General features: G+C 34.3%; 2 protein-coding genes and 1 long non-coding RNA gene across 9 annotated transcripts; 2 read left to right on the forward strand and 1 right to left on the reverse strand.

Moving 5' to 3' along the window:
* Nucleotides 1-271: 271 nt before the first annotated feature.
* Nucleotides 272-10,039, forward strand: LOC117156670 (interference hedgehog). Of its 5 annotated transcripts, none has more exons than XM_033333917.2 (8): nt 272-519; nt 594-808; nt 6,113-6,193; nt 6,398-6,652; nt 6,736-7,725; nt 7,796-8,644; nt 8,730-8,845; nt 9,901-10,039. In XM_033333917.2, the coding sequence occupies exons 3-8, from the start codon at nt 6,124-6,126 to the stop codon at nt 10,000-10,002; spliced, it is 2,382 nt and encodes a 793-aa protein (XP_033189808.1). In that variant the 5' UTR covers nt 272-519; nt 594-808; nt 6,113-6,123; the 3' UTR covers nt 10,003-10,039. The 5 variants fall into 5 exon arrangements, with proteins under 5 accessions (XP_033189808.1, XP_033189811.1, XP_033189810.1 ...); XM_033333920.2 differs by having other exon boundaries at nt 8,730-8,855; nt 9,901-9,992; XM_033333919.2 differs by lacking the exon at nt 9,901-10,039 and adding an exon at nt 9,679-9,819 and having other exon boundaries at nt 8,730-8,855.
* On the reverse strand, nt 3,373-6,866 carry LOC143302638 (uncharacterized). Of its 3 annotated transcripts, XR_013058278.1 has the most exons (3): nt 6,728-6,849; nt 4,162-4,436; nt 3,373-4,069 (listed from the first exon to the last, which is right to left on the reverse strand). It is a non-coding gene; the product is annotated as an uncharacterized LOC143302638 (long non-coding RNA). The 3 variants fall into 3 exon arrangements; XR_013058277.1 differs by having other exon boundaries at nt 3,373-4,436; XR_013058279.1 differs by lacking the exons at nt 3,373-4,069; nt 4,162-4,436 and adding an exon at nt 6,264-6,602 and having other exon boundaries at nt 6,728-6,866.
* A 1,725-nt stretch (nt 10,040-11,764) lies between the features above and the next one.
* LOC117156681 (uncharacterized) lies at nt 11,765-13,295 on the forward strand. Its single transcript, XM_033333938.2, has 4 exons — nt 11,765-12,186; nt 12,279-12,420; nt 12,503-12,624; nt 12,704-13,295. The coding sequence occupies exons 1-4, from the start codon at nt 11,878-11,880 to the stop codon at nt 13,136-13,138; spliced, it is 1,008 nt and encodes a 335-aa protein (XP_033189829.2). The 5' UTR covers nt 11,765-11,877; the 3' UTR covers nt 13,139-13,295.
* The last annotated feature ends 406 nt before the right edge of the window (nt 13,296-13,701 follow it).

Here is a 13,701-nt window from a genome sequence, read left to right on the forward strand (position 1 = left end):
TCAATGACATGCTACGACATGCAGCTACCTATATATATAATATATATATATAATCATGAAAGAAATTATTAATCGTAAAAAAAGTGTAAGAAAGAAGAAGACAAAGATCAATTGTTGTTAATTAATGTTACTTTGAATACAATATATTAATATATATTTCTATATTTCAACTCTTAAATTATTTACGTCTATCATATTAGTAATTAATAATTCTTTCTGCTGATTAATAGTTTTTATTTATAAAATCGTAGTTGGCGCGTTTCGAATTTCGAAGGTGGCGCTATGTACAGAAGCGTACCGCGCAGGATATCTGAACCTACAGTGAAAAATTCCTCCTTCATGATCACCCTGAAGTTAACCAAATCATATATAAACTCATAATATAAACTAAATTTTAACTTTTTCTTTACATTCGATCATTTTTAGGATGTTTAATTTTTGATAAAACGCATCCACTTTATTGTCAGATTTGAAATGGCAGCGAGTCACGTGATAGCACCGCAATGTACCAACCTGCACGTGAGTACCTAGATCGAAGCACACGTCGTTACTATACTTTATCGCGGTTCAAAACCTGTCGGTCTGCATTCCAGTGTGCTGGTGGACGCCAAGCGTCGTGTTCTATAGGAGGTCGAACTTGGTGAGCTTAGTAGCGACCGCTCTGAAAAAAATGAAGTGATTTATCGGTGAAAATTATTAACACGGACACCTCGTTTTCCTCCGACGAGGAAAATTGTGATCGATTTAGCGAAAAATCAAAAGGATCTGATAAACGTATAGATCGTACGGCTGGATCGAAGGAAAAAGGGTGAGTGTACCAAGCATGATTATTACTTTTGTTTTCTTCTTTTTCCGTCGCTGATCTTTTGCCTTTCTTTTATTTCTTTTGCTCACGTTTCTGATTCACCATCCCGTAAAACCATAAATATAATGGGACCTGTATATACTGTTCGTCATGGAAAACTTCTGTCGCGATGTCGCTGTGAGAGATCACCTGCCGGAAGGGGTGAGCCACCAGTATTTTTCGTGAAATTTGAATGCAGTAGATAATGCAGTGAATAAATCGGATACACGGTATTATTAATAATACCAATTGTTAGAACTATTGACAATTCGGAAAACGCTCATTCAGATGATACCGCGCTACTTAATGCGCCTGCGTTGTAATAAGATACATATGCATTATTGTTGAGTGAGATATAGCAAGATCGTAAAGTCGGAGACATTCAAGTTTATATGTATTAAAAACCGAGATAATAATTTGAGACATATAAAAAAAAAGATAAGGAGCTGAATACCTCGTTCAGAATCGTATGGTGTTAATTTTGAGTTTTTTTCCTTTGTAGTTTTGTGTATTTAAAAAGAATTATATGTATACAACCTGAGAAGAAGATTTTAGACGTATACAATTTGCTATTTTTCAGACAATACATGTATTATAAAAGAATTTGGTAGGTTGATTGAGTAATAACTTTTATGGTCAAAGTACTTCTATGAAATGCATGGAATCATTATCGATGTCGCTAATATATATTAATACTTTAATTTACAATCTCATTGCATGTCTTCCACCAAGTATACGTTGCATACCTTCTGATTAAAGTTTCGTACGCATTTTGATACGCGTAGTCATGCGGATGAATTGTCAACTTCCCGGTAAAGCTCGTCAAATTGAACCACTTATAATTGGTACAATAGCAATGACTATTAGGGGAAACCATTACTATTTCTTAAATATTGTTAGCGTTTAATAAATAAAGATAAAATGACATAAGGTATTTATTTAGTTAACAGTTATAGCGTTAATGGTCGAACAAGTAGCGGTTATGGGAAGTAGATTAAAATAGCGTATGACACATATACGGCCAAATATTCGTCGCTCGTTTTACTAAGCAATCGCCATGCATGTCGAGCAGGGAAGTTAAGTTAGTCATGTGTCTTGTATCGGGATGAAACACGACGAAGTGAAGAGAATAAAGGTTCACGTGATTAATCGACGATCAACAAAAGGAAGGATCCACTTGTCAAATGCGTTCGATCAACGGGAACTTGATCTTCCTGGTTCCTGTTTGTTACACATAACGGAATACCAGGGAGTTTGTTCGTGGAAAAGTAACGTCAATCACAACCCTATTCTAAAATTATGACACAACTTCAAAACTGTTCGAGAGGATTTATTAAACCATTACTAGAAGAATGTTTATATTAAACCAATGGTTCATTATCATTAACAAATAGATATATAATGCAATATCAAAGGAAGTTCAAAAAATTTACAAAGATCGTAGTATAGATCAATATATTTTTCGATACAATCTTATTCTCTGTGACAGAAAATCTCACTATCTTTTCATTCAGTTTGGAAAATTTTTTTAACGATTTGTATAACACTAAATTAAAGGAAAAGATGTGTTCTGTAAAATATTTTGAAATATTATCAACATTTTAGAGAAACAAAAAGCTATCATTGATCATAGAAGTTATAAATCTATGTAAAAGTCTATATAAAATATTTTGTATAATACGTTTAATAAATATTTAAAAAAATGATAAAATTTTCTATAAGTGTCCGAATACTTTTTTAAGCCACTGTAATTGTGTAAGAGGACTCAAATCTTTCTGTATTTTGGCCAACGGGAGAAGAGTCGCGAGTTCGTGAAAGTGGAACTCAATTCCACCGATACATCGTGATCTTTGATCAAGCGAGAGGATCACGAGTGCAAAAAGGATTTTGGGGATTGAGTCTGTTCTCTGATCAACGACAGGTTGTAGAACAGAGTCTAATTCTCGTTTGGCTATATGCTTGTGCGCGTGTGTGTTGTATGCGTGTGCGTAACTCGGGTGGCATTGGCCCGTCCGTAAGGTTAGGTTGGTTGGAAGTGCGCGCGGGGCACAGGGGCTTGACAACCACTGCTTTGGAATTCGAGTTCTTTATTTTTATGAGAGCCAGCGTCGGAAACCAGCCTCTTTCGAACCCTTCTCACCTGTTACATACCACCGGCATTTATGCTACCATTTAACCAGAAGTTAAGAGTCCTCCCGTGCATAAAACACGTTCAACTATCTTGCCAATGGGTCGAACGCGTGCTTTTTGTCCCTGTGATTTCAGCTTCGATGAAAAATCCCTCCTCTCTCGGCCGTCAATCCTTCGAACCACTCCTCTGGTAAATTCATTTCTTCGTAACAAATAGTGAGTCCTCGTGAGAAACCTTCCGTACAGTTCCATTCTTTTACTTTGATAACAGTATTCTATTTGTTGGAATGAAATGTCAGTTTGTATTCAATTCAATGAATTATCAATTGAATTTATTTGGCTGAAGCATAAATTTGTATTGTACAAGTGAAAAGAGGTTGTGAAAAGAATCAGCGAACTTCTAATATTAATGAAGTTTTATTACATTTACTGTTTGTTGTTATTAGGTTGTAATATAAATTCGTTCTATTTTTGTATTTGTCACAACATACGTAATACACAGTCGGTGACAAAAATAAATGGACGTATAGTAGAGGTAGGTATCAATGAAGTTTAATCGAACTAGTACCAGTGTTATATATTTAAGTTTTATTTATATTCTTATAATATATAGATTATTTAGTAAACAATTGAAGTTAATATTTACATTTTTGTGTAAACAAACCGTATTTGACGAAACGTCATTGATACCTACCTAAAAATATGACACCTACGCGTTACATTCATTGAAGGACCGCAAAACAAATTTTATTTTATTTAGTATTTTACATTATGAAACACGTATAATACGAATGAAATAACAAATTTATGATAAAATATAAACAGAAGGTAGAAAGAGTAAAAAGAAATTTGTACTAAATATCAACTAGTATCCTAATATTTACGATCAGCACTGTATTTCCAATTTTCACTACATGTCCACTTGTTTTTGTCTCCGATAAAATCTATAGGTATGTATATACGAAAACAGGACAGATTTATGTTATAACTCAATAGATTAGTACTAATTTAAGTAACAAAGATATTGAAAGTGAAATTTTTCTCTTAGTGCAATATAATATCTATTAAGAACGTTTGAGGAAACATGTAAGCTTTCTGTGGAATAGAAAATTTTCTGTATTAATTTCAAGCGTTAAATTATCATGTAAGCGAACGGTACAGCGTAATACATGAATGAATCTACCTACATTCGACGTGTATGTTAGCCAACAAATAATTTCTATTAGTATTGGACGTGTCAGCGCGGTTTTCTGATCGTCACTCAAGACGGTTAGCCGCTCGCACGTGGGTGGAAAGCGGTGCGCGCAATGAACGACGGTTTTCGACACCGTATATGGTCAATTTCATGTTGTCATTGTGGCACCTCTGTCGGCTTCGTTTCTCACGATGCAAATGGATTCTGCATTTCTGCTTCCTTTTATATCCTTTTTCGTAATTTTTTCAATATTCAATCGAGCGAATTCTAAAAATAATTGAAGATTACGACAAAAGAACATGATAAGAAGACTACGAATATTTATGCAAATTCATATTTTTATAAATAATGCTAATAAAAGAAGAACTTATATAGAGATTTGTTTCATCTTTTAAATATTATAACGAGTATTTTACATATTTTGTGTAATTGTACATAAACTACGGATTTTTGTGCATTTATAAGAAATTTTAATACATTTGCATTTTCCATAAATGCATAAAAATCTCTAATAGGCCATTTTATTCCTATTTGTATCCTATTAAAATTCTTCTGTTTAATTATAAAGTGATACAGAGTGACATAAAATCAACAGAAATGTTTTACTCGTGTGATCCTCAATTTCGAATTTCTTCCATTATTTGTCGATTTATCTTCATAAGTAGAAGCAGCAATGATGCCTTTCGCGTATCCATATTTGTTTTGTATAGATAGCAGTCAGTTAGAAACAGTATTTTACTAAAAGACTACTTATAGAGAAAGCTATAATTATATTTCTAAGAAATGCGGAATATCTCCTTTCATTGATGAGTACGATTTTAGAAATGAGATACGGATACTTACCTGAGACTCACACGTTTTGTTATCTTACATATTAACATACGAGACTCGCTCTAAGAAATCTGTTCTAAGAATTGGTAAAGATATAGCGGTGGCCAGTTAGTGCAGCGCAATTGTATACGGCGAATATTCTACATTGAAAAAATGAAACTTAAATAGAAATTTATTTCACCATCTAAAACAAGCATTGTACTTTAAAATGTGCATATTGTACAATTTAAATTCTCTAAGTGTATAAATATCCATAGAGCAATAATGACACAACTACGAGATACTGACAGCTTATAATCACAATCGCAAAAAAATATAGTCACAAAAAATTGCCATCAAAATGTTTACAAATATTTTATATTTTATACTAAAATTGTGTAACTGCTATTTATTATAAATAAATATTAATAAATAAATATTGATACTAATTAAGAAGCAATCTAAGCCAGAATGACAAAGAAAGAAGAGGTGTTAGGGTCGGTACAAAATAAAATGCAATAATATTTTTTCTCAGATTAAGAATAAAAAAATGATATAAATCCAAATCCATTTTGTAGCTAATAAGGCTGAAATTAATAAATTATATGTACAGTCATATTAAATAAACAGAAATTGGCTATATAACTGGGAAGCATTAATATTAAGTAGGGTTAGGTTATTTTCTGCTGTCATAAAAATCAAGATTTCATGCACAATCTCATTTCCACCACTGTTCTCTGACAATCCTCTTGATTGCTGAGAGCTTTAAAGCTTTCGGAACAGAAGCTTTTAAAATGAACCGCATTTGGAAACGAATATAAATCGTGTTATACTGTATCCCTTTGGGACTGGAATGCGCGACCCATTTGGTGGAGCGGGGATCGTTCGTGCCGAAATGACGAGCCATGATCAAAACTAGAATGAATGCGTTCTATTTCCACGTGAACTCGCCATGTTCTATACTTAAACGTGGTGGTTGGCCGGCATTAATTTTAGTGGGCCCTCTCTGTTTCTCTTTCGAGACCGGCGCCTCGCATTTTTAACCGACAAAACCAAGACTAAAAAACGAATAATAAGAATGAGAGCGACATATGTGGCTAACTTGTACTAATTTTTGTTTTCTTTGATTGCAGAATGAGTCAAGATGCGACCTGTGCTTTTTCTATATGCCGTTATCACGGTCCTACTTCATGTCCTAGCCAGCCTTGCACATGGTCAGTTTTGTCTTACATATTTTTTATTTATGATATGCATTACGTTTTAATATACAGTGGTTAAAGAAAGTATTTACACACCATTTTATTTATGCCGATTAATTACGTTCAAGTATATTACAATTTGCATCATTTTTAATAGTATTTTCGCGCGACTACAAAAATTGATTACTATGAAAATTAAATTATTCGTATAAATTATAGGACAGAAGCAAGAACTAGGCATGATCTTCACTAAACATCCGCAACCTCTGGCCGCGCCAATAGGGGATGATGTGAATTTTGAATGCAATTTGAATCTCGGAGCAGAACGTTTCTCCTGGCGCCATAGACCATTAGGTTCGGATAGGTGGTTGCAGGTTTTCCACGTGTCTAGTAACGGTGGCAAAACGTCCAGGCACGTAGTGAACTTTGACAATGAATCCAAAGCCGGAGATTACCGTTGTATAGCATTTTATGGTAAATATTTTTGTATTTCATTTTATTTAACATCTTTCACAATGTTTAAATTACAATTTGGTAATTTGATTTTACCTTGTTAGGTTCGAGTGGTTTAGCTTCTGACCCGGCAAGATTGACGCTTGCTACGCTAGAGAAGTTTACCGATAAGAGCGAAGTCATTATAAACGTTCCAGCAGGGAATACCGTGCCTATCACTTGTCCTGTGCCTTACTCAGCCCCAGAGGCGATAGTTGAGTTCTACAAAGATAATAATCCTGTAAAAAATGTTAACGTAGTCGGTAGCAAGACCATGGTCATTGAAAATGCTAAAGTATCGGACAGTGGATCTTATCACTGCACTGCTGAAAATTACATAACTACTCAGTCATATCGGAGTAACCATAAGACGATCCTAAACGTAAACACAAATACCAGTCTTCGAGCACCATACTTTGTTAAACAACCACAAACGGAGTACAAGGTTTTGAGGGGTAAAAACGTAACTTTGGAATGCTTTGCCGCTGGTTACCCAATCCCTTCTGTCACGTGGACTAGATTAGGTAGTTCGTTACCACTGAACTCCATTAAAACTGCGATGGGCCTAACGATAATTAACGTTCAATCAGCGGACAGGGGAGAATATGATTGTATATGGAGTAGTAATGGAGCAAGCATCAAGTCTGTGATCATACTAAAAGTTATGGAAGCTCCAAAGGTGATTAAGCCACCGAAGGCAGCAACGTTCTCCGAAGGTGGAGAATTGGACCTCTCTTGCACGGTAACGGGCGAACCACAACCGAAATTTGAGTGGCTAATTAATGGGGAATCTTTGACGCCTGGTGGTAATGTGGAGATCGAAGGTTCGAGTCTTTCTATCTCCGAGGTTGAAAAAAAGCACGCTGGAATTGTCCAGTGTGTCGCGAGTAACGAATATGGGTCTCATTCTGGTTGCAATCTGCTAAGAGTGAACCCTAAGCAACATATTGGGACGACTGAAGCCAAACAGGATTATGGAATCTCTAATTCAAGACACAAACATACAAGGGGAGGAGGAAGAAGAAGGAGTAAGGAAGGGAAGCGTAAAGGCACTGGTAATTTGTTGCACCGTACATATTGCTTAAATACTTCATGTTGATTTTATCGGGTTTTTTATATTTGTAGCTGTGCTAGTACCACCGAATCTACCGAATGTCACCAGACTCTCAGACGTGTCCGTGATGGTTAGGTGGTCTGTACCTGAGAACACAGGACTGCCGATTCAATTCTTCAAAGTTCAATATCGCGAACTTGGACAGAAGATGAATGGCAGACAAGCAAAATGGATGACCGCGAACTCGGAGATACCGAATCACGTGCGGTCGTTCGAAGTAACCGATTTACAGCCTAATCATACTTATCGGTTTCGAATTGCTGCAGTTTATTCGAACAATGATAATAAACTTAGTCCAAACTCCGTACGTTTTCATCTGAATAAAGATGGCGGAATCGAAAGCAATAGGATGCCAATACCTTTGTTAACGAACACCGAGGCTTTGAGTCCACACGAGGTATTACTCATTTGGCAGAATTCGGATAATTCGGCGAACATCGATGGTTTCTATGTGTATCACCGAGCTTCTACCACAGTTAGCGATTATATAAAAACTACGGTTGAAGGAAAAGACTCTTTCAACATAACTATTTCCCATTTGCAACCGGATACAACGTATGAGTTTAAAGTTCAGAGTTTTTCCGTAGACGCAGCTTCGGAATTTTCTAAGATCCTTCGACAAAAGACGAAAAGAGCTATAAATACGAACGAACATGCTAATCATGATAATAAAAATGATCATGGCAGCAATTTAACATTGGATAGCCGAGTAAGGCCTGCAGATGATAAAAACGTAAATATGTATGCCATAATTGGCGGAGTTCTCGGAGGATCGACTCTGTTGGGCAGCTTGATTGCAGTCGCAGTAATATATAAGAGGACGAAGCACAAACAAAGCCGGGAATCATCGCAAAGCGAAGGTAAATTTAATTTGTAATATCATCGTATTTTGGAAAAAGACAGTGTACGCCTTATAATAAATTATACATTAAATTTTTATTTTAGGAAAACCGATAACAAACGGAAGAGTAATGAATGGCGGAGTAACTGACTCGAAAATAAACATAACATCAAATCCACTTGCTGGTCTCGATACATCTGAAGATATAATACAGCCTAAGGTCGGTATTTGTAAGTAACAATATCAATATTTTCGCCTTGTCAAAGGAAAAGAATGACTGAGGGCTATTTCGATTTGAGAAATGGACAAAGATGTCATACCAATATTTTCTATTTCTGAATTAAATATCAATTGTCTACGGTCATTCAATTTCCTAATTCTACTAAACGAACAGAAATATAATCTTAACTGCGTACATAGTTATCTCTATACGCCTTGTCGATATTTTTATCGCAACTACTCGTACTGTCGTGTGTGTGTTCTGTCGGCTTGTAACTCTGAGGAGCTCGATCCTAAAGTAGTCAAAAAATGAAAAAAAGGGATCTATATTATTTTTTTAATTTAAATTATATCGTTGATATTTTTACAAGATAATTCCAATGTAGGAAGTAAACAAATCACACCCTAATGGTACGCAATAAAATCTAATCATATAGTGTCTATATACATAAATGCTTCACTGCCACTAGAGGAGACTTCATATTTAACTTTCCATTAATGCTTTTATTTTTCTGCACACTCGATAGATTGACACATAAGACCCTGGGCGCTAAATCACTATGTCCATCCATATCCTCAATGTCATTGCACGAACATAGCACATTGATTCGATCATTATTACCATCAAGCCTGATTAAGTCCCATTTCGATGGCCTATACTCGATAATCGAGTCGAATCACGGGCTCCACTGGGTTACAGCTGTACGCCACTTTTTCTTTTTTAATTTTTCTTTTTTTTTTTTTACAAGCGACTACCATTTATTCTCCTCCCTCCGCACTCTCGCGCGCGACTGTATCTATATTTACATTCAACTAACGTATTTCTGCTTTCAGACTATTCGATATTAAGAAGACTAGTCTTTTCTAGCTTTAGCAATTGGTCGCGTGCTGTTCTTTAAAATTCTACTTGCACACTCTCTGCATTCTCTCTGGAAGCCGCTTTTCTTTCGTATTTTCCGAACACCACACACATACGTTATATATTACCTACATGCCTGTGCCTCTCTGTGAGTGAGATCTGAAAGAAGCGAAACGAACACGCATGTTTCTAAACAGACCGGGCAACAGTCGCCGATGGAAATGGCATCGTTTCTTAACGGACAAAACAACAGCAACAACAACCATAACAACAGTGACACAGCTGGGACTGACCAGTGAAACGCATCAATAGACTGAGAGTCCCTTCTGCTCCAGGAATCACTGCCTATCGAACAGTCTCTCTGCGACCAACCATTTTCCTCTATGCTTTAAAAAGACTTTTATAGTGCTCAGACCGTATTTCCAGGTGTCAATTTTATCAAACTTTTATCAACTACGTTGTGACGGGAATATGCGAAGAAAACGATATACGAATGTTGTCGCTTCCAATGATGCTTCTTTTAATAGTGAGAAACTTTAGAAACTTTAGTCATTCATTAGGTTTACAATGAGTGAACCGTTTTAAGACATTTACAGGGTGTCATAATAGGTATGCTCAAGTGTTTCAATCAAGATTGTTAGATATGTATTCATTTAACGATCGTATCCTATGTAATCAGTTTTAGGTTTTCTTCTTTTCTCTTTGACGGTAAACTGCAACTTTTTTCAAGCTCAAAATAGAATTAGAAATTCACGATTGATCATGAAGTGGGTAAAATATGCAAAGTACCTGTCCGCTGTCTTCTTCGACCTCTTCGTTCTTTTATCTCTTTGTTGCTCTCTTATATCTTTGTCTCCTTTTGTATCCACTTGATGGTCGACAATTAGCGAGTTTCATTTGTAATTAGACACACAAGAACGAAAAATTTATGAGCTCGTAATTTAAACTATATTCGTTTTTGTAACATTTAGCTTTTACCGTATACTCGCCTAATTTTATACTAATTTTAATCCAGGCAGCTTTTACGAGTTATGTTTGTTTCCTCGTTTAAATTAATTAGCGTCCATTATTTTATGTTGTAAATACGCGAAATATTAGTGATTATGTCGAATTTAGAGGCGAATGATTTTGTGCCTGATGAAAAAGACAGCTGTGCTATGTATTTTATATAATACTACATGTTTTAGGAAATATTATCGGTGATGCTGGAATTTTCTTTGTAAATTCTTGAATCGCGATAGAATGGAACTTTGTTCAAATTTTTTCTCTTTTTTTTAATGATCATTGTATCGTTATCTTATATATTATGATTATTCATACATTATCGTCGTTGATACTGGTAAAATAATGACTTTAACGGAATAATTTTTACGTTAGAGAGCGAACAAACCTCATACGAATTGCTACTAGAATAATAGAAATAATTCAGTCACACATTGCTAACAGTATTTGTTACGTAATATCAAGAACTTCTAATAACAGTATTTTCCTAGCTTCGAGTTAGATGCAATTTCTTTTAGTGACCGATATTAGATTCCAGACGGTAATCAAGCTTTACGATAAATCATGCGTTAAAAAGAATCCGAGAATTATATTTAAACATGCTAGAATTTTTAGTCAAAATTTCGATATCAAAAAAAGGAAACAAAAATGTGTAAATAAGTATTTATACAATTTTTTCGATTTTACGTCGTTCTATATATAACATATCTTTTAATGTAGTGTTAATTATTTAAATTGTCTATTTTAAAAGAAAACGAAGTCAGAAGATCAGTTTGCAAGCGGAACAAGAACAAATTTTTGTACATATATACTAAAATGAGTCAAATTTTATGAAGGAGCATATTGTGCCTTAAATCTTGCCTATACAAACTAGTATTAAGACTAATTATTTATGTATCTATGTATGCATATCGACATTTTGTGTACTTAATTTTTTTTTAATAAATATGCTGAAAAAAAGATTCGACTTCATGTTGAATGTTATGCGTTAAAGAACTTTAAATTTGAATTTTAGTGATATTTCTAGTAAATTATTCCTGACGTATAATTCAAATATGGAATTCAATCCGACATAACCTATAACTGATACACATGCATGATAACACATACGAGTAACAATCATAAAATTAAATGTTTTTTATTTTTATTGAAAAATTGAACGAACCTATATAATGGATACGAATGTTAGTATGACTGTAGAAAGTGCTATAGAAATGTTCACATCTATCATGTGTTCTTTAAACGAAATTGGTAAACAAACATTTTTATCGTTCATTGCTGATAATTGGAAACCACAGAATGTAAAGATAGAATCTCTTTCAAAGAATGCATATGGCATGGCAGGTGATTGTCACAACAAACGTAGTTCACAGGAAGAAAAGTTAAACACTATAAAAGATATTGTCCTCAATATCAGAAATAAAGTACCAACAAGTGGAATATTTCCATCAGAGGAAATTGTATCACCAACGATTGGGCAGGTTTGCTATTTTCTAAATAAGTAAAACTATATATTAATTTTTCAACCTATATGTTACAAAAGAAAGATATCATAAGTTTTATAACTCTGCAGAACTCAGACTGTGATCCTTGTTCAACAAAACATGTTGATGCATTTCTTTATGATGAAAAAGAAGTAGATGAACTTATAGAAAGTGGGGAGCTGAATACTTTGTATTGTGCTGACTGTGGGTCCAGCAATATGAAACAATATAGTAAGAAACACTCAACATTTTTCTTGGATTATGTGATTTCCTTAAATCATATTTTATGAAAACAAAATGTATTTGTTCTTAGATATCATTTCACACTCCTTATCAGTGGCTGCTATATTGTATATATTTCACAGTGTTTTACCAAGTTTAAGTGAAAAAGTTGTACTTGACATAGGGTCTCGATTGGGTGCTGTTTTATATGGAGTAATGATTTTTCTTCTTTTCTAAATAACAGTTCAATAATTAAAAGATGTATGTTATTATTTAAAAATCTGTCCTTCAGGCATATACATTCACATCTGCCAAGAAGATTATTGGTGTTGAAATGAACAAAGAACTTTGCTTACTCCAAAATGACATAGTAAATAAATACAAAATGAATGATCGTATTGAGATTGTGAACAGGAGGATTGAGGAATGTCCTGAAATCATTCAGAAGAGTAATATCATCATTATACACAACCCATTTGAATTTTATGTTTCACACTCAGTACATAGAGACATTTGGACTTTTTTAAAAGCCACTATCCAAAGTGGAACAATTCTAGTTACCAAACCATCCATTGAAACTACTTTTAGAAATCTAAAAATTAAAGAAGTAAATAAATGGGTAAAGCCTTATGAACAAGAGAAGACTATATCAGATCCTTACATATTTGCATCATTATTTTTGGACCCTACTGAATATGCAGATATTAAATTCTATGAAGTCATCTAAATTTAAGGAAACTATTAAAATCGAAAAATAATGACTGAAAATTTATATAAAGCATGATACATAATCTGATTTCGCAATCTATTAAAAAGAAGTTTGTTTAATTTCTTAATTTGTTTTGCATAAAGAGTTAATAAAAGTTGAATTTGTTAATCGTAAATTTCATAATCTTTTCGTTTTTTGCGAGATTAGAGGAAGGAAAATAAATCGTTTAGGAATCGTACGAAAGTTAACGATTTACGATATAGATGCAATCGCGACAATAACTCTTGCGTCAATTGTAGGTGGAAAGCTTCCCTTCTAGGAGATTGATTTCAATGCAATGAATCCCCTCCTTTTACACAGGAACTCGAGTATAGGTGGTCTCCGCGGTATGGTCAAGTTCAAATCTCGAGTTCAGTCGGCCATCAGCTACGATTGACGTACAATCATTGCATACATGGCTTTTCTCAATTATTACAATCAGAAATTATTATCCGTGGATAGCGAGCAACAATGAACATAAAGAATGTTTGGTCAAATTTTTCAGACTTTAGTTTAAAAGTTAGGTTGTTTCGTGACGTAAA

The sequence above is a fragment of the Bombus vancouverensis genome, chromosome 4, assembly GCF_051014615.1.
Source record: "Bombus vancouverensis nearcticus chromosome 4, iyBomVanc1_principal, whole genome shotgun sequence".
NCBI classification, from domain to species: Eukaryota; Metazoa; Arthropoda; class Insecta; order Hymenoptera; family Apidae; genus Bombus; species Bombus vancouverensis.

Excerpts from the sequence above, each read along its gene's own strand:
- LOC117156681 (XM_033333938.2), top strand. The coding sequence starts at position 11,878 with ATGGATACGAATGTTAGTATGACTGTAGAAAGTGCTATAGAAATGTTC. Across the intron at positions 12,187-12,278 it reads TATCACCAACGATTGGGCAG|AACTCAGACTGTGATCCTTG; the intron begins GTTTGCTATTTT and ends ATAACTCTGCAG. Across the intron at positions 12,625-12,703 it reads TGGGTGCTGTTTTATATGGA|GCATATACATTCACATCTGC; the intron begins GTAATGATTTTT and ends TCTGTCCTTCAG.
- LOC117156670 (XM_033333917.2), top strand. The coding sequence starts at position 6,124 with ATGCGACCTGTGCTTTTTCTATATGCCGTTATCACGGTCCTACTTCAT. Across the intron at positions 7,726-7,795 it reads AGGGAAGCGTAAAGGCACTG|CTGTGCTAGTACCACCGAAT; the intron begins GTAATTTGTTGC and ends TTATATTTGTAG. Across the intron at positions 8,846-9,900 it reads AAGATATAATACAGCCTAAG|ACCGGGCAACAGTCGCCGAT; the intron begins GTCGGTATTTGT and ends GTTTCTAAACAG.